Here is a 19,992-nt window from a genome sequence, read left to right on the forward strand (position 1 = left end):
ACCCAGGGCTGCTTCTGCTAGGCAGGGGGACATGGATACACCCAGGGTTGGTCCTCTCTTATTTTAGGGATTATAAGATGATCTGTGAGAAAACGCAAATGCACGCAGCTCATGTGTGTAGAGTGGGCAGGTAGGGAGGTGAAAACAATTAGAGAGAGCCTGGGTTGTGTGGTGCCCTGCTAGAAACTCCCTGAAAGAAAATGTGACCCCTGGTAACTGAGTCTAAGGTCTCTAAAGCCAAGGGAGGCTAGACAGGTGGAGTTTCACGTGAGATTACCCAAATATTAATCATGCCAATTAATCTGAAAATTCAAAATATACTCGCAGGGGCTCAAAAGTCTAGTCTAGGATGTGGTCTTGAGTGTCCTCTGCAGGGACTAGACTATAAGGAGACCTTTGGATACAACGTGAAAAAGACTCCTTTTCTCTGGGGACTCTGGACAAAGATTGAGGGCTCTGTAATTTCCAGGCAGTCACAGAGCCTTCTGGAAGAGTCTTCTTAAAGCTGCCCTTCTAAACATCCAGATCCCGGTGTTTAATTTAGATCCTCCCCAAATTTCTTACGAATGAGCAACGTGGCCCAGAATGTCAAAGCCCTTCCTTGGCTGTTTTCCCTGAGTGCTTCCCCCTGTGCATAAACCTCCACCTCCGCTGTCTCCCATGGGGACGGGATAAATGGAGAGGTTAGAAACCATGCATTTCTTTCCACACACCTCCAGGAAATTTCCCATTATATAGTTGGCTGTAATCCATCCATACACCCCTTCCTCTTGCCCAGAAATGATTTGAGCACCCCTAAAATCAAAAGGCTGGGACTTGAAGTAGCTTTGGATGCTCTCAAGGACTTCACGAGCCGCTGTCTCATTCTGCAACCTATGCGAGGCACAGAACACAAGAGGCTGAGCACAGAGGCATGGCGGGTGTCCATCAATCCCCTTAGTGAGGAAACATCCTCTTCCTGGGCCCTGCTGGAACAAGGTAGGAAAATAGCTCCTGGTAGAAGCCCCGTTTGCCATCACCGTTCCCAACCCCAGGCTGGTCCATTCATCAGGAGGTGGGTAATCAGACTTCTTATCTGAATTGCTCTAGCTTAGGCCAGTGGAGAACATAAGACTGGAGAGGGCCCAGCAGTAACCTACAGCCTCTGGGGCATCATAGAAAGGAGGTTCATTTGACCAAAAACATGAACTTAGGGGGGAACGGGAAGAGGGAGGGTTCAACTTCTAATTCCTTGAGAGAGTTTTACCAGGAGTGGGCATGTGGATCCTGGACAGAAAAACACCAACACCAGCATAGTATCACCAAGCCACCAAAGTACAGTGTCACCAAAGCTCCTGTCTGACATGTTACCCTACAGCAGTTCTCAACCTGCAGGTCTTGACCTCTTCTGGGGTTGAGCAACCCATTCACAGGAGTTGTCTAAGACCATCGGAAAACATATAGATATTTACATTATAATTCATAACAATAGCAAAATTACAGTTATGAAGTAGCAATGAAAACAAATGTATGGTCAGGGGTCACCGTAGCATAAGGAACTGAATCGAAAGTTGCACAGCTTTGAGAAGCTGAGAACCACTGCTCTAGATAAAGCTCACATTTCTGGGCGGTGGTGGTGCACGACTTTAAAGCCAGAACTAGAGGCAGAGGTGGTTGGATTTCTGTGAATTCTAGTCCAGCCTGGCTTACAGAGTGAGTCCCGGGACAGCCAGGTCTACAGAGAACCCCTGTTTCTGAAAAGACAGACAGACAGACAGACAGACGGACGGACGGACAGACCGACGGACGGACCGATGGACGGATGGACAGACCCCTTTGTTAGTGGGAAAAGAGAAGCCAGGTGCCTGCTTGCTTATCAAGGGAAGGAGGAAAAGGCCCTGGTTGCTTCAGGCAACGGTAAGGACAAAGAAACACCAGGAAAGGTTCCATCCAGCGGTAGATGCTCTGGGGTTCTTTCCATGATGGTGTTAAAGTGCCTGGTCTTGCCTGGTCTTTTCTGTTTTCTCCTGCTGGGATCATGAGCAGAGCTCCTTACTTTCAACACCCCAGCAGCCTGTACTGTGGACAGATTTATATTTCTGTCTTTTTCTGGAATGATTTTTAAAATTCTATTTCAAAGCCAACACACTACTGCAATGAAAAAAACAGAGAAAGCCGGGAATGTACCTCGGTGGTAGAGCACTTGCCTCTCATGCACAAGGCCCAGGTTCAAAGCCCAGCACACGGGAATGTACCTCGGTGGTAGAGCACTTGCCTCTCATGCACAAGGCCCAGGTTCAAAGCCCAGCCCAGGAAAACAAAACAACAACAGAAATAACAATGAGAAAAGACGTTACACTCAGCACGGTGGATGACCTCTATAATCTGGAGAGGCAGGAGGATGGCTGTAAGTTCAAGGACAGCCTGGCCTACATAGTGAGTTGTAGGCTAGCCCAGGCAATAGATAGAGTGAAACCCTCTTTTAACAAAACAAAGACATAAAAGATATGTTTGGTTTTTATTAAATGTTTTGTTTTGTTCTTTAATGTCCCTGGGAGCAATGTCATGTCTACAGATTCGGCAGGAACAGAGTGGATGGATGAGATGTTTGTCCCATAAAAATTCCAGAAGCTTTAACTAGGGTGAGGAGCATTGTATCATCTTACAAAGGTTTCCGGAACATTCTGCAGAGGGACAGAGCCTACGTGGAAAAGGCCTGAACTTACCACAGACTCTAGCTGACTGTTTACCCATGCCAGAAACAGTAACTGTTCTCCAAGGAAGCACAGGATACCCAGTGATCAGAAGTCATGTCAGACCTTTTCTAGATTTCTTGGTAAAATCACCATGGAGAAGGAACCCAATTTTAGAAATCTGTCTTTCTTGATGTTAAAATACTGGCTAAAAATTTCCCATCTATCAAAGCCTAAGCTTACAGTAGAGTACAGGCTTTCTTCTCTTGGTTTTGCTCCCCCAGACAGAATGATGCCCTTGGCCGTTTCGGTCACATGGGCTCCTTTGTTCCCTTACCCCTTACCTCAACAAGCGCATCCCAGCTGTGGCTCCCAGGTAAACACGGGTGGATCCGTGGAGGTGCTCTGGGACCTGTTCCTTGACCTTTAGCATGCAGTCTTCAAAGGCTTTGGGGGCATCTTGGGGGTTATTCTCATAGCTGGAGATTCCAGAGCCTGAAGAGCAAGCAGTCAGAACTCACTAGCACTCCTTAGAACAAACAATAGTAAAAAAGATTTTTAAATAAAAAGTCAGGGGTGGGAGATGGTTCTGTTGATAAGGTATTCTCCATGTGTTTGCACGGCATGTGTTTATAAGCACTGATTTCCAGAACTCATATAAAAAGCTGGGTGCAGTGTACGTTCTTGTAATCCTAGCTTTGGGAAGACAGAGACGGGAGGGTCTGGGGAGGGGGGGGCGTGTCCCTGGCTAAGCTCCAGGTCAGCAAGAGATCAGAGAGAGAGAGAGAGAGAGAGAGAGAGAGAGAGAAAGGAGAAAGAGGAGGAGGAAGGAGGAGAAGAGGAAGAGGAGAAGGAAGAGAAAGAAAAAAAAAGAAAGAGAGAGAGAAAGAAAGAAACAAACAAAGAAACAAAGAGACAAAGAAAGAAACAAAGAGACAAAGAAACAAAGAAACAAAGAATTAAAATCCAAACCAAGGTGGAGGGCAGTGCTTGAGGACTGATAATCATGGTAGTCTTCCGGCTGCCATAGGCACACCTGTGTACACTAAACACCCTCACATGCTAGTCTTCTATCAGTAGAAGGGGCTCCTGGCATCCTGGATGCCATCTGTGACAATATGCACTCATGGGACCCTCAGCACACCATCTTTCCTTGGAAGAGTGTCACCTCAGGAATCCACAAATACTCTGAGGGAGCAGAGACCACAGGCTCTGGCTGAAATTACAGAGTGAAAGTTTGGTTTAGTGTCACACCCTTAAGGACACATGGCTTCTCCAGCACTAATTTGGGCTCTGTTTTCTCAGAATGGTGGCCAGCCACAAGGGTTGGTGAACCCAAGCTCATCCCAGAGGCCTAGACCCTCAGGGTTTTCTTTCACCAGCATCTCCCGGGTGGGATTCAGTCTCTGCCTCTTCATGAAGTATGGCTGTTATGGGAAAGCCACCATACACCATACATGGCTTGGTTCCAGGCATGCTGTGTGTGTGTGTGTGTGTCTGTCTGTCTGTCTATCTGTCTGTGTGTGCACATGTGTGTGTGTCCCTCTCCTACAACACTGTCCTACAAGCATGGATCACCTGGCTTTACCACATCATCCTGTGCAAACCAAGAGCTGGAGAATTTGTACGAGAAAATATTGACTCTTTGCTCACTGCCCTCACTGTTCAGAGGCATGTCCCCTGTTCCCCACCATCACCTAGGAGACCACCGAAGGAGGAAATCGCCACCATTCACTGCCCTGACATCCCCTGAGGCAGAGCGCTGGAGTGGGATGGAGTGGACCAGGCTGCCTCCAGATGGACAGCCACGTGGTACTTCTGTCTCCTGCCCCCAGCCCAGGCCTCCTGCCCCATTTACCTTTCACACTGCATCTGAAGGTTTGGCTGACCACGCCCGTGTTGTTCTCCTTCTCTGCTGGCCACTGATACACGTAGACAGTGGTTCTGGAAGAGCCCGCATCCAGCACAATTCCATACTGAAGGAAAAGGAAAAGCGTTGGCAGCAGGCTGGGCCCTTCTGAGCGTTCATCTCACCATGGAATACTCGGATGTCACTTTTACTTATTCTTGGATCATTTTGTACATGCTTCTTATTATTTTGGTCGTATCAATTCCCAATTCCCTCTCCAACTCTTCCTTATCATGCCCCCATCTGCCCACCCCGCCAACTTCATGCTTTCTTTTCTATTTTTTTTAAAGATTTATTTATTTATTTTATGCATGTGAATACGCTACCATCGCTTTCTTCAGACACACCAGAAGAGGGCACCAGACCCCATTACAGACAGTTGTGAGCCACCATGTGGTTGCTGGGAATTGAACTCAGGACCTCTGGAAGAGCAGTCGGTGCTCTTAACCGCTGAGCCATCTCTCCAGCTCCATGCTTTCTTTCCATAGCCCACTCCGTCCAGTATCATCCACAGGTCTGCAGGTACAGGGCCTGTGATGGCTTGTATATGCTTGGCCCAGGGACTGGCACTATTAGAAAGTGTGGCATTGTTGAAGTAGGTGTGTCACTACGGGTGTGGGCTCTAAGACCCTCATTCTAGCTGTCTGTAAGTCAGCATTCTGCTAGCAGCCTTCAGATGAAGTTGTAGAACTCTCAGCTCCTCCTGCAACGTACCTGCCTGCAAGCTGCCATGTTCCCACCTTGATGATAATGGACTGACTGAACCTCTGAACCTGTAAGCCAGCCCCAATGAAATGTTGTCCTTGTAAGAGTTGCCCTGGTCATGGTATCTGTTCACAGCAGTGAAACCCTAACTAAGACAGGCTTCCCCAGCTGGGAGCGGTCCTGGTAGAGCCACCTGCCAGAACCTGACATGTGCTCTCCTAGAGTAACTGCTGCAGCTCAGCCAAGCTCTGCTGTGTGAGAACCAGACCAGAGCTGCACAGAGAAGCTGAGAATACAAACAGCTATGCCAGAGTTTAACTATGGACTATTAACATTTCAAAATTGTGGACAGGGCAGAAAAGATGGCTCTGTGGGTAAAGGCACTTGCTGCCAAGCCTGATGATCCGAGTTTGACCTCTGGGACCCACGTGGTGGAAGGAAAGGCTGAGGTAGCATTGCTGCACATTCTAGGTTAGCCTGGCCACAGAGTGAGACTTATCTTTAAAAAAGGGAGTTATGAAAATACCTTAATGGGTAAAATTCTTTCTGGAAAAACCTGAGGACTTGAGTTTGATCCCTGGAATCCATGTTAAGGCAGAAGGAGAGAATTAAGTCTACAAAGCTGTCCTCTGACCTCCGCATGCACACAGGACATATGCACCTCCTCATATCATTCATATATGTATATAAATAGATATATGTGTATACATATGTATGTGTGCATGTGTGTGTGTCTGTGTGCATGTGTGTGTGTGTATTAGACTAAGATGGAGGGCCTTTATGTCACACATAGAAAAGCCAAACAATAAAATTATTGGGGTTATAAAGAGGAAGTGAGAGAGAAAAGGCAAACCAGTGGCTCCAGTCTTAACCTCATGACATTTAATGTCAGATAGCCTGCTGTCTATGTGGCTTCATAGATTCATGTATGTGTAGATGTATATATTTATTTAGAGGTAGAATCCTACTGTCTCCCAGGCTGGCCTCAAACTCTTGACCCTCCTGCCTCAGTCTCCCATATGCTAGGATTGCAGGGAGTACCTTCATGCTAGCTACACTTGTGTGTTGGTTTTTTTGTAAAGATTTATCTATCCCCCCCACAACCTTTCCTTCCACCAGGCATCCCAGACAGCATGCAGACAGTCCCATTAGATGATCTGTCTCATCTTGAATGGGCATCATCCCGTGTTCTTGTCCCTCTTCATTCTGCAGTGACCACAGTGCATCACATTGTAAGTCACCATGGATGTGACCTTGAAAGTAATCTCTCCCTTCACATACAGTGTCACAAATAGTGAAAAACATTGACACGTTGCCTTGTCCAAGTCATAGATTCATAGTATTATCAGAAAATCAAATCTAAGGCATGAAAATCCTGAGTTTAAATGAGCCATCAAACCTTAAGAAAGTATCTTGGCTTAGGCAGCCAGGATGCTCCTAACCTCAAGAGACTGGAGGCCCCAGGGAGTTTAGAGGTCTGGTGGGGTGGAGGGTGGGGACATCCTTGTGGAGACAGGAAGTGTGGAATGTGGAATAATTGGAGGGTAAACCAGGAGGGGGATAAAATCTGGAGTTTAAATAAATAAGTAAATAAATAAATAAATAAATAAGAGGTTGGGAAAAAATTTATTTATTTTTATCTCATGTGCCTGCATGCATGTATGTATGTGTACCACATGCACACCTGGTGCCCATGAGAGGGTGTCGGGGACCCTGAAAGTGGAGTTACAGTGTGAGCTGCCATGTGGGTGCTGGGAACTGAACCTGTGTCCTCTGCAAGAGCACCCAGTACTCTTAACCACTGAGTCATCTCTTCAGCCCCAGTTTTGTTTTTTAAAGCAGGGTGCGATTACACTGTACATATGTACACAGGATTTATGTGCATTTAATGCTCTTTCCTTAACAATTTTTCATAAAATTCTCTCTTCCAGTAACGGCTCCAACACGTCTTTTGTGAAATTCGGAATATTTACTTAAGCACTTCTCTGGTTCTAAACCCACAGGAAAGTTCCTGTTCTCTCCTTTCCAGAGCGATTGCCTGCCCCAGCTCCTGGATCACAGCTTCTCCATTCTACTGAACGAGAAAATCAGTAGCGTTGGCTCTTGGACAGCTCCTTAATCTCAGCCTTCAGCTTGATTAATCTGATAGGGATCCTGACAAGACATCCCCTGTGGCAGACAAGGCTAGCATTGTTCAGATCAGTCCTAGGCAGAGACTCCCAGTGAGAATAAAGTGCAGGTGGAAACTGAAGCCAGGCCTTGAAGAGGTCAGGGCCTCTGGAGGAGCAAAAGTTTTTTTCTTCTTTCCTGCTGAGGAGCTGACTACCACTGCTGTCACTGGCCCTGCTAGACCTGGTACACACACAAACACACACACACACACACACACACACACACACACACACACATCACACACATATTGGAGAAAGAATGAGAGGGGCCTGCCTCTCCCCAAGTCTGTGTTGAAACCTCACAAAGGGAACAAACTTTCCCAGAGTGTGAAGTCTCAGGGTCCGAGGGTAAGATCAGAAAGAAGGCAGAGCAGCCACTCCTTGTAACCCCAACTAGTACTGGGTAGTACTGGGCTTCAATAGTAGCTCGACCTTCCAGCACCTGCTGATGGGTGGACAGGACCCAACCCTGCTGCTAACCCACCTCTACTGACAGGTGGTGTTTACGAGTGTGTATACAGGTATGTGTATCGGTGCTGAGTACACCAGAGGCCGACACTGGTTTTCTTTCTTCATTATTCTTTATCCTTAAACAAAAAGACTTATTTTTATTTTGTGTGTTCAGGTGTTTTGCCTACATGTAAGTCTGTGTACCATGTACATGCCTGGTACCCATGGAGGCCAGAGAAGGGCAGCAGATGCCCTGAGAGTGGGGTTGCAATGGCTGTGAGTTGCCATGTGCCGGGACCTGAACTGAACCCCTTGGAAGACTAGCCAGTGCTCTTCACCACTGAGCCTCTCTCTAGCCGCTCCACCTGGTTTGGGGAACAAGGTTTCTCACTGTATCCAGCACTCACCAATGCCAGGCTAGCTGGCTGTCCCCACCTCCCAGAACTGCAGATAGGTTCCATGGCACCAGCTCCTCACACTTGTGCAAAGATCATTTTACCCACCAAAGCATCTCCCCAGATGCCCACTGTCACTTGCAAAGTAGAAGAATATATGTTAACCCATATTTGCAGATGATTTGCTTGAATCACTGGGCACACTGTGGATGCGGTGAAGAGGGACGGAATGAAACTCTTTTTCAACTCATCTAGGCAGATGATGGTCGCTCATGGTCACCCTCTGCCGAGGGACATACAGGAGGAACCGCAAGTGACTTTAGAACTCATGGAATTTAGCCTATGGGTTACCACAGCCACATGGATGAACCTCAAGTGGTACGGCCCTGAGAACTACGTGTCCTGAGGACTTTACACTGTTATAGAGGTCTGTTCTGCTTGCTGCCATCACATCCCTCTTAATCTAAGAAATAGATGAACACTTTAAGGGGGCTTCCAGGCCCTCACTGGGCAGTATCTCTGGCATTCAGAATACTAATGCTTGATCTCTTTCAGACATTACTACTGGAACAGATTACTGATTTAATTACCACCCTAGGAAAGAACTTAGAGATGTAGGTTGTCAAAAATGACCATCACCCTTAGAAAACATTTGGAACTATAAATTATTATTATTTTTTTTGATTTTTTGAGACAGGGTTTCTCTGTATAGTCCTGGCTGTCCTGGAACTCACTCTGTAGACCAGGCTGGCCTCGAACTCAGAAATCTGCCTGCCTCTGCCTCCCAAGTGCTGGGATTAAAGGCGTGCGCCACCACTGCCTGGCAGAAATATAAAATTTGTAGTGAAGCCAGGTTGAGATATTTTTACTCCTGGCTCTGATGTAGAAAATCTTGGGAACAATCTGAAGTTCATAAAGGCACATACTCTTTTTAGTTAAGTTAGGGTTTCTTTATGGTCAGGGAATAAGAACAATGGCAGCACTGGCTGACTTGACTCTCACGGAGGCTGGACTGGTGATGACTGATTTCTTATACCCATTTTTGCCCTCAACTTCCCAATATAATTTAAAAAGAACTGCTGATGAGTAGAGATATGCATTCTGAGGATTTAAGGTGGATATGACTGGTTTTTATATAAAAGTTTACATTCTCGATTCTTTCAAGATTCTTACAAGATTACTTTAAAAGATAAATAATAAAATAATTACTCCTTTCTTTGTAACCATAATTTGCTGCCTGCCAGAAAGAGAAACTGGCCGAGAAAAGTACCTTGCTTGCTTACACTTTGTTAATCTATAACAAGTTGCTTAATGTTATTTCTTATAAAGGTATTGGAGATCACATTGTTTTTTCATAATCATTCACTAGAAGAAAACTAAAACATAATCACACTTTAATTTCATACTGCAGCACTTGGGAGGCAGAGACAGATGGATTTCTGAGTTCGAGGCCAGCCTGGTCTACAGAGTGAGTTCCAGGACAGCCAGGGCTACACAGAGAAACCCTGTCTCGAAAAAAAAAAAAATTCATACTGCTTGAAAGATTTTGCTAGCTCTGGAAGCTATGGGAGAAAGAAGAAAGGGAGGGGGCTGGAACACTGTTCCTTCCACCCAGCAACTGCGTGTGTGTGTGTGTGTGTGTTGTGTAAAGCTTGTCTGGCTATATGCTGGAGCTTGTTCCATCCACCAATTGTGTGTATATGTACATATGTGTATATGTAAATGCTTGGAGCCTGCTTGCTGGAGCTTTGCTCTAACCATTCTATGTGTGAATGTGTATACGTCTATCTCTAGTTTTGTATGTATGTATACATGTATGTATATATTTGTGTATGAAGTTATTGGACTACCTTTTGCTTTATCTACTGTGTGCGTGTGTGTGTGTGTGTGTGTGTGTGTGTGAGATAGATAGATAGATAGAGAGAGAGAGAGAGAATGTGTTCTCTCTCTTTCCTTCTCTTTCTCTCCAGCCTCAAGGAGTTAAAAGAGTTCATAGTTTTTCCGATGGCTACAGGGAGTGCCAGCCCCAGTAAATTATTCTTTGTTTCATCAAAGTCTGCTGAGTAACTTCTCTAATTGTTGCTGCCTTTGCCAGCAGCCCCTGTAGGTATCTGGATCCACCCCCATCAGTGGCTCTAAGCACTGACCCCCAACAGTTTACTCACCACATGGGTGCTAAAGCCAGCCATCGGCAACCCTCTGTTCAGTGTGCAGTCAAAAAGAAGCATGGTTTGAATGTGGTTCTCGTGATACATGCAGTGTGTGCCACTAGGCATAGCAGCATATGCCCTTAACCCAGCACTCAGGGGGCAGAGACTGGCTGATCACTGTGAGTTCCAGACCAGCCCAAATTACACAGAGCCACTGGCTCAAAATAAATAAAAATAAAAATAAAAATAAAAATAAAAATAAAAATAAAAATAAAAATAAAGGGAATAGACCTTCCTCTGCTTCCTTCTCCTTCTCCTTTTCCCATGTAGCCCTGGCTGTCTTGGAACGTATTCTGTAGACCAGGCTGGCCTTGAACTCAGAGATCTGCCTGCTTCTGCCTCCTGAGTGCTGGGATTAAAGGTGTAAGCCACTGCTGCCTGACTAGAACAGTCTTTCACAAGCCTGTGGTCCAACACTTGAATACTGTGTGATCTTCTGCCAAAAAGAGAAGCATAGGTGACAGGTCATAGGTCAGCCATCTTAGATTTCTTCTTAGCACTCACAGACTCCTGGGCAGATGCACACTGGGAACTAACTTTACCAGGTGCTTTAACAAGCTTTATTGCCTTCATAAGGCTGCCATAATCACCATCTTACTTGACACATGAGAACAGCCCTGACATTAAGCCTCATTAACGCTCAGACCTGTCTATACTTAGAGTCTCCAGGCTTTCAGAGTCCTAGGAAACCACGTTTTTTGGGACACTGTGGGATAACAGGTCTAATATTGTCCATATACTGCCTTTGTTTGAACAAAAGATCCCCTCAAACTGTACCCGCGGAGCATGCAAAACCGTCTGGAAAATGGACCGGCTTGTATTAGGAAGGAATCCAGGACTTTTTACATTGGGAGGAATCAGTCATCCACTTCTTGCCGCCTCAAAATTAGCATAGCATGGGCCACAAGGTGCCATCACCTAGGCAACTGAGCAAGGCTCCATGAGGGCTAACAGGAATGACTTTCACCCAGCCTTACTCAGTGACTGTACTTCTGGGAACATCAGTAGAGGATGGACATGTGAACTAAGAAGCCTGTGGTCTTCTACCCAACAGACCTGAGTAGCTCACAGAGGAAAGCCCACCCCTGAACCCTTACAGGACCCTCTTCAATGGTGAATAACCAGTGGCTATAAGGAGAAATGGCACCCACCGGGCTATTGGGAACAGGCGGAGAAGCTTCAAACATAGACGGGCATGCTGATGAGAGAGAGAAAACCCTCCAAGGGAAGATTTTGGAATTCGTGGTAGTAGAGCAGGTGGGAGCTTGAGTGGCAACCAAAAGTGATGACATCATGTTTACTCTCCAGGCTGCGGAGCAGGTCAGACCAGTAACACAAGGAACTGGGGATATTTCTGACCCCGACTGAGGTTTTCTTAATGGCCCTGCTGTTAAGTTTGCACCAGTCAAGGTCAGGCAAGTCAAGGCTGGATTTAAGAGCAGGTGTCATAGCCTTTCACGGTAGGGGGGAGTAACAAACCTTGCAGGCGCGTGGGAGAAGCTGGTGCCTCAGAACCCACAGCCAGCTGCACACAAGCGAAATAGGGCTTGCGGCATGAGAACGTAAATATCATCGAGGCTAAAAGGCTCTCAGTCATTGAACTGGACTCCTGCAGCTCTTAACCCCGCCCCTGGCATGCCGCAGAAAACCAAAACACGGAGCTCTTAACCCCAAGCAAAGCTGCGGGTGGAACTCCCTCAACCGGCTGTCAGTCATTTGTCCCAGCATCTGCTGCTCAGAGCATCTGTGTGCTTACATTTAGTTCCACTCAAGCAAAATGACCATCAGAACCGGGCCAATTCCTGTGCCCTGCAACCGTGGCCAGGGCCAGCATCTATTTCCAAATGGATTGAAAATCCTTTCTTTCTGTTTCTGTTTCTCTGACAGGATGTAGCCAGCGCTGGCTTTGGCTTCTGGGTGTTGGGATTATAGGTATACGTAATCTTGCCAGCTGTTTAGTAAATAGTAATGAGACACCCCATAATAATAAAGCAAGTATAAAAATACGCAAGCCAGCAACATGGTCATTTATTAACGCTAGCATGCATCACACTGTCCTTTTACTTAGCTGACACCCCAGTGTCTGCTGGCACCAGTATCGCCGCAAACGCATGCGCGGTGAATACTACGCAGTGACGTCACAATGGTACACGCCATTAGCTGACAGGAGGTTTCGGCTCCAACTCCTGCAAGTAGCTACCTTGTCCACCTCTTAAGCCAGTGACCACGCTCTGAGACCCTGACTTCTGAGGATCAGAACCACAGCATGCTCTAGAAGGGGGGGCGGGGCGGGGCGTAGGCTCAGGGTAGGCCTGTCCCCTCGTCTATAGAGAGAGGCAAACTTGAAGCCCAGTTAGAGCTGGTCCTTTTGAAATGTGGGGCTCAGGTGTGCGGCTCTATTTACAGTGTTCTAAGGTGGTCTCAGTTTCCCCTCCCATCCCCCAGTTCTACAAGGCTTCCTGAACCAGTGCCTCCCCCCAATTCCCAGCCTTGCATCTTGAGCTCTGGTGCTGGCTGGATTCATTGTCTTCTTGTCAACTTGACACAACTTCCCAGAGTGATCTGGGAAGAGAAAACCTCAATTGAGGAACTGCCTCCATCAGACTAGCCTGTGGGTATGTCTATTGAGCTTTTTCTTGGTTGTAGACTAATGTCTGAGAGCCCAGCCCACTGTGGGCGGTGCTACTCATAGGCAGATGGTCCTGGGGTGTGTAAGGACACGCTTATACGAACAAACTGAGCAAGTCATCAGGAGCAAGCCATGGGGAGCAAGTCGTGAGGAGAAAGCTAATACACAGCGTTCCTCTATGGCTTCTCCTTCTGTTCCTGCCTCCAGGGTCCCATCTTGAGCTCCAGTACTGATTTCCCTTCAGGGTAGACGGGAAGCTGAAGTACCACCCCTCTCCAGGCAGCCCTTGGTCATTGTCTTTTTATTATAGCATTAGAAAGCAATGTAGGACAGCTCTCCCCTGAGGCTGAGCCCTCCTCCCCGGGGTCTCCGGTTAGAACTCAGGGTCAGGAGAAGCTGGAGGGGGGAAGAGAGCCTGGCTGTGAGAAGCTAGGGCTGATTTTAGTTCTAGTCTTGCTAGAACAAAATCACTAGACAAATGTCTGCCCCTTCGCCTGCAAAACAGGGGTCACCAGTGGTGGTTCTGCCATCTCTGCAGTTGACATAAAGGTTAAAAGAGACAGATCCCTGGGGGGTGGGGGGGGCGGTGCTCACTAAACCAAGCAGAACGTATGTAGTGTGAAGACAGGGTATGATAGCTGCAGTCCAGATTATTCATGGTTTGGAGAAAAAGGCAGAGCGTGAACCACAGAAAAACAGCTTCTCTCCCCTCAGCTGATGCCTTGGGCAGAACGGCTCATCACTGGCCTATGGCTTAGGTTAAAATTTTTTTTCCTTTTACATTCTTCATAAGAACTGAGTTTTTTTTTTTTAAAATCATTTTGTTTTATTTTTTTATTGCACATTCACGTGTGTGGTGTAGGTGCCTGTGAGTGCAGGTACCCTTGCAGGCCAAAAGAGGACACCCGATCTTCTAGAGCTGAAGTTATAGGAGGTTGTAGGTGGCCTAACACGGGCCCTGGGGACTGAACTCTGGGCCTTTGCAAGAGCAGGAAGCCCTCTTTACCACTGAGATATCTGTCTAGCCACTGAGATTCTTAAGTAAAATATTCCACACCTTTAATCTCAGTACTATCGAGGCAGAGGCAGGTGGATCGTTGGGGATTCAAGGCCAGACTGGTTTAAATAGCAGGACAGCCAGAGGTGTGTAATGAAACCATAACTCAGAAACAAACAAAACATCAGAATGAAAAGGTCTTATGTCAGTCCTTCAGAATACCAGACAAAGTCATGGAACTCCAGGTAATGTTACTTCCTTGTTTTCTGAAAGTGTCTACTCCAAACACAACCTTTGAGCAGTTGCTGGTGGCAGGAAGATGAAGAGAAGACGTGAGGTCACGGGAGCGTCACATAACATACAGAAGTGGCTGGGCTCCTGGTGGAGCCTCCTCTAGCTAACAAGACTTCATGCATGTTTAATGAGCCCCAGGCCCAGTGGCTCTGAATAGTTGCCAGAGCCTAAAATACCACCGTTTAGGGAATTATGTAAAATGTTTGCTGACTGATTTCCAAATTGACTGAAGGGCTCAGTGACCATCACTTTCTTTCAAGGCCTAAGCCCTGCTCTACCATCCATCTCAGAGTAAAGGCCAGCAGGCAAGCAACAAGGCTACTTGGGGCTGAAGTCAGAGAGGTCTCTGGACCTACATGCTAAAGTCCTCAGTGATTTTTGCAGGGGGATTGGAGAGATCCCACATATGCCCTAGACCTAAGAGAAGACCTTAGACCACAAATATGGCTCAAGGTTTCTCAACACTCTTAAAACCAGGAACCGGTATCTCCCGCTGTTCACTCAGTCAGACTGCACAGTTTCCAGGAACTTATAAACTGGTCAGAGTGGGAAGTGAACAAGATCTGTAATTCTTGGGTACAGATTCTATTTTGTATCCAATAGTCAGAAGTGAAACAAAGCCACACAGCCCTTGGACAAGGTACCAATGGTTGATATACACCCTGAACATCACAAACCCAGTAGCCCCAGACCTCCTCCTTGGGTCTCACACTGCTTTCTCCAGTGGAGGCAGGGAGAGTTCCTCCCCTAAGTTGTGGTTTTAGGATGGCTGATGCTTCGGACAGACGGACAGACGTTCTGGCTTACCTTCAGCCCTGGAGGGAGAACCTGTGGGTGGTGGATCTGGATGAGTGTAAGTGTCACAAGTACCACAATGCTCACAAGCAGGACCACCAAGGTGACGATGGCTGGAGTCCTCGAGAGGGCCCTGAAGCCTGCAGTGAGGAGCCAAGCATAGCCACATCTTAAAGTCGATCTCTGACCGCCACACACAGGTCACGCATGCACACGCGCGCACACACACACACACACGTCCATGAAAATAAATATGTAAATGCAAAATGGAATTTTAAGTGCAGATTGAAAATCTGGGTTTTCTACTAAAGCAGGATACAATCCTTTTCTTAATTTCAGTGAAAGAAGTTAGAAAGGTGGATCTTGGCTAGTGAAAATGACGCTGTTTCTACAAAGCTGTAAAGCAAGTAGTTAACACAAACGGGAAGAGGGAGCCCCTGAAGGTCTGGGCAGGGGCTTCCCGGTGAGAGGGGGAAGGTGGGCATTTTCTGCAGTGATTGGTGTGCTCTACATATTAACAGGATTATGGGGGTGACAGTGCCCACCCACATTTGTCAAAACTCCACAAGTCCTTCAAAATCCTTTGGGGGCAAACTCTAAAAGCAAGGCAAAGCAGTTTCTTCGGTACAACTCACCTTTTGTATTTTGTAATTCCTGATTATTGCAAACATGCCGGGCCTGGTGGCACCTGAACCTTGGTAGGCAGAGGCAGGTGCATCTCTGTGAGTTCAAGGCTAGCCTGGTCTACATAGTGAGTTCCAGGTCAGCTAGGGCTCCATAGTGAGGCCCTGTCTCAAATAAATGAACGAATTCCATACACAATCTTAAAACATTAAGTTTCAGCTTTGAGAAGGTGAGACTACCCAATTTGGGAGTATAACTTAAGGTCTATCAATTTTCTTTCTATCAATTACATGTAGTCTTACAAATATAGAAACTAGTTCATTGAAGTTGGCTGGGCTTGACACTACTCGCCTACGTTTATAGCACTCCAAAGGTGGATGGCTCAGAGGCAGAGGGATCTGGGGTTCAAGTCCAGCCTCGGCCACAGAGAAAGTCCAAAGTCAGCCTGGGCTACATAAGAACCTGCATATTAAAAAAACCAAACTAACAAACAAACCTTGTCTAAATAATACTCTTTGTAGAACCTCTAAGGCATAAATACAAAAAAAAAGTACCTAATGGCTGAAACGTGATATCATAATTGAAGATAAGAAAATATCAATATTTCTCTTTAAATTGGCTGTTTAAGTGCAAAGTATTTAGAACAAACACTCAACTTTTCAGCTGTCTTCAAGCATTCAGTCCCTCTGGCGGCCCTGTGGATTCCGGATGAGGGCCTTCAGCTCATTCCCACCACCCCAACCCTTCCCCAACCATGGATGCATTCAGCCCTATTCCAGAATTCCTCTTATGACTCTGAAGCCTATGATTTACTTCCTCTTTATTTCTATGTTTTTTTTTTTCCTGGAAGAAAACAATGGCTGCATGCACCACCGTAATCAAATTAGACACAGCCCCATATCCAATTGCATCTCTTTGCTCACTGCCTGTAAAGCGGTCAGAGGAGGGTGGGGTGGCCTCCTCAGAAGAGCCAATCCCTTCTGCCTATTAATAAGGACAAATGACAGACACTTCTTGATATCAAAGGTGGGTGCTTAACACCTTCTCCTCCCTTGTCGGAGTATGAACAGGTATGGTATTCATGGAAAATGATTTATCAATATTCACCAAAATTCTAAGCTTACCACCTGACCCCAAATTACACTTCGGAAACCCACCCCACTTAACTTAACCCGTAAGTGTGAGGTAACTCATCTCACAAGCAGCCATAGATCTGGAGGAGAGCCTAACCCTGTGGCGTTGACCCTCAGAGCATCAGAGGGGCCTTGGGTCACTTCTCTGTGCTTCTGAATAAAAATTCCCCAGCCAGCCAGGAACCAGTGAATATGCAAAGATGAGCTTACACCTATTTTCAAACCACATGGGTGTCAATCACAGAGGTTTAAGGCATTCCCCCCACACCCACCCAACAAGACCTAATAGTGTCAATCTGCCAAATTTAATCTTCCTTTGGAAAGAATGTAACTGATTAGCTTATATGTGTAATGTTACCCTGTCTGTTAAAATTCCAGTGTATTTTGGGGGAAACATGCAATGCAATACAAACCATCTTCTTTAGTACAGTCGCTCTTTCCAAAAATACAAGTATAAATTGGTCTTTATGTCCACAAATCAGACCCTTTTGGAAGCCAAGAATCAGCAGTTTAGGGCATAGCTAAGGAGCCTCTTCAAGGGCAGGGGTGTGTGGAATGTAAGCAGTCTCTTGACCACAGCCAGGGGCTGGCCTCTGGGATCTCCAGCTTCAGCACTTTCCAAGTCAAAAGCTGTGATTACCTTCAGGCAAACACTTACCCAGCAAAAAAGCTTATTACAAAGTGAACAGACCAGGCTAGGTCTCATTCACGAAGAAATGCAGCCTAGAGCTGTGGCGTAGGGAGGGCTGGGCAAACTGTGTTAATTGCAGGTGCCTACGGGAGCCTAGAGAGGAGGTGAGGGCTAGCTTAGTGGACGCCCCCTCTCTCTCACCTCCGCAGGAATAGCTGAGGGGAGAAGTACTGGGGAGCTGGGGAGCTGGAAAGCCAGGCAGCAGGCAGCCAAGCTGAGCAGGTTTGAAAGTGTGTGGGTGTGGGAAGGTGGGGGAGGGAGAGAGGGAGGGAGGGAAGAAGGGAGGGAGGGAGGGAGAGAGAGATAAAGAGAGGAGGGGGGGGAGAGAGAGAAAACAGATGAGACAGAGACAGATGGCAGAGGTGGTCCTGTGCAGCCTATTATAGTACTCAGGATGATCCAACTCTGTCAGGATTCATCCCCACGTCAACAATACATAACACAAACCCATAACACAGTACATAACACAAACCTTACACATAGCTAGCTAAGGAAACCACAAGAACCAAAATAATGGATTATACAAACAGGAAAAACCATTTCAGCCAAACATTCGTGTTAGCCCTTGTTTCCTGTGGCTTTGTGGAAAAGCATTACTTTTATCTGAAGAATGCCAAGGGTGAAACTCAGGTGAGACACGAAGTCTCGGAACAAAAATAAACAGCCATTCACAGGAGATACGGATGGAGAGCTATGAACCAAAGCTGGGATTCTCCCCGGATCTGACAAAACCAGGCTAGCCTAGCATCCAGTGAGCGACACTTACCTGCCTGTTCACATGGCTGGCGGGTCACCACGGTAAACATCGTCTCTCTGGGCTGTAGGGGTGAGAATACAGAGTGAGAGTGTGGCTAAACGTGAATGTATTAATATTGAACACAACGTCATCTAAATCGAAGTTGCTTTAGAAACTGTAGTCAAACCAGAACTTCAGAGACTGAAGGAAGCTGGAACTCCAGCCCTAGCGTCCTCTCCCCAAATGTAAAGCTGGAAGAGTGGATTGGTTAAAACTTTAGCTAGAGAGTAATTTTGAAAATAAAACTCCAAAAGTGTGCGTGAACGCATGTGTGTTCTTTTTTTCTTCTTTTCTCCTGTAGGTCGCTCCACCTGTGAACAGCACCAGGGTAGAGCGAACCCCCTCTTAGGAATATTCACAAGGCTCGGGCTGGGCTGTATTTCAAAGCACACCAGAAAAGCCAGTTCGCATTGGTGTGTGCTGGTGGCTGCCAGCATGCAGTCACTCTTAAAGACCCGCGGGGTGTCTCCAGCTCCGGGAGCCGAACACCCACAGACAGCTGTCAGGCCCTAGGGATCTGGGTGGGGACTCGGGAGTTGGCCCGTCCCCTGCATCTGCAGGTCTTGGGATGCTTAGTGACGCGGTGTCCTGTCCCTGCCAGATGACAGTGCCCAGCTCCCCCGGGTTTCGGCTCCTGGCTGGGGCCCTCTGCGGGAAGCTGTGCCGAGTCCTTCCCTCCGCGCTCCCGGCCTCCCGCAGCCTGCTCCATCCCACCCCTGCGCGCGGATCCGGACCTTACCTGCGCGCTGCGCTCGCTGCGGGTTGCTGAAAAGCGGAGGCGCCTCCGGGGTGCGGGAGGCGCGGGAGTCGGGAAGGCGGAGCGAGGCGGCGTGGGTGGCGCAGCCTGCTGGGGACCGCCTCCGCAAGCGCGGAGGCCAGGACCTCTTCACCTTTCCAGGCTCCTCCCTTCCACTTCACCCTAGCCTGTCCTGCTAAGGGATGGAGGGGGAAATCATTGCCACGTGGGGAGTAGCCAATTCTTTCTGGCCCTGCATTAGTTACTTCCCTTGTTGCTATGACAAACTACCTGACAAAGGGAACTGAAGAAGAAAAGGTGACTCACGGTTATGGGTACTGTCCATGATGGCAGAGAACTTACGTTGGCAGGAGCTTAGACTGAGGTCACATCGCGTCTCCAGTCAGGTACCAGAGACCTCGGCCTAAAGTACTGGTACCACCCTCGTTCAAGATGGGTCTTCTCGGGCCGGTGAGATGGCTCAGCGGTTAAGAGCACTGACTCTTCTGGAGGTCCTGACCCAGCAACCACATGGTGTCTCACAATCATCTGTAATAAGATCTGAAGTGTACTTACATATGATAAATAAATATATCTTTCGGCCGGAGCGATCGGGGGCCGGAGCGATCGGGCGAAGAGAAGGGGGCGAAGAGAAGGGGGGAGGGGAAGATGGGTCTTCCCGCCTCAGTTAAACCCAGTCTCAGCCGTGCTCAGTAGATGCTGTTAAGCTGATAGGTTTAGTTACTTCAGTGTCCCACCAGGACCCACCTAGATAATTTCCCACA

At 47.3% G+C, this 19,992-nt stretch overlaps 1 protein-coding gene across 1 annotated transcript in view; it reads right to left on the reverse strand.

Annotated features, from left to right (window-relative positions):
* The window catches only part of Entpd3 (ectonucleoside triphosphate diphosphohydrolase 3), a 24,459-nt gene extending 4,906 nt beyond the window's left edge, over positions 1 to 19,553 (reverse strand). Inside the window, exons 1-7 of the mRNA XM_028767287.1 lie at positions 19,535 to 19,553; positions 19,211 to 19,329; positions 18,442 to 18,493; positions 15,240 to 15,367; positions 4,531 to 4,648; positions 3,017 to 3,167; positions 714 to 873 (exon numbers count right to left, since the gene is read on the reverse strand). Of these exons, the coding sequence (XP_028623120.1) occupies positions 714 to 873; positions 3,017 to 3,167; positions 4,531 to 4,648; positions 15,240 to 15,367; positions 18,442 to 18,493; positions 19,211 to 19,329; positions 19,535 to 19,553 (747 nt within the window). The remainder of the gene's footprint in view (positions 1 to 713; positions 874 to 3,016; positions 3,168 to 4,530; positions 4,649 to 15,239; positions 15,368 to 18,441; positions 18,494 to 19,210; positions 19,330 to 19,534) is intronic.
* Between the last annotated feature and the right edge of the window lie 439 nt (positions 19,554 to 19,992).

Source organism: Grammomys surdaster, unplaced genomic scaffold (assembly GCF_004785775.1).
Source record: "Grammomys surdaster isolate TR1022 unplaced genomic scaffold, NIH_TR_1.0 172, whole genome shotgun sequence".
Lineage (NCBI taxonomy): Eukaryota > Metazoa > Chordata > Mammalia > Rodentia > Muridae > Grammomys > Grammomys surdaster.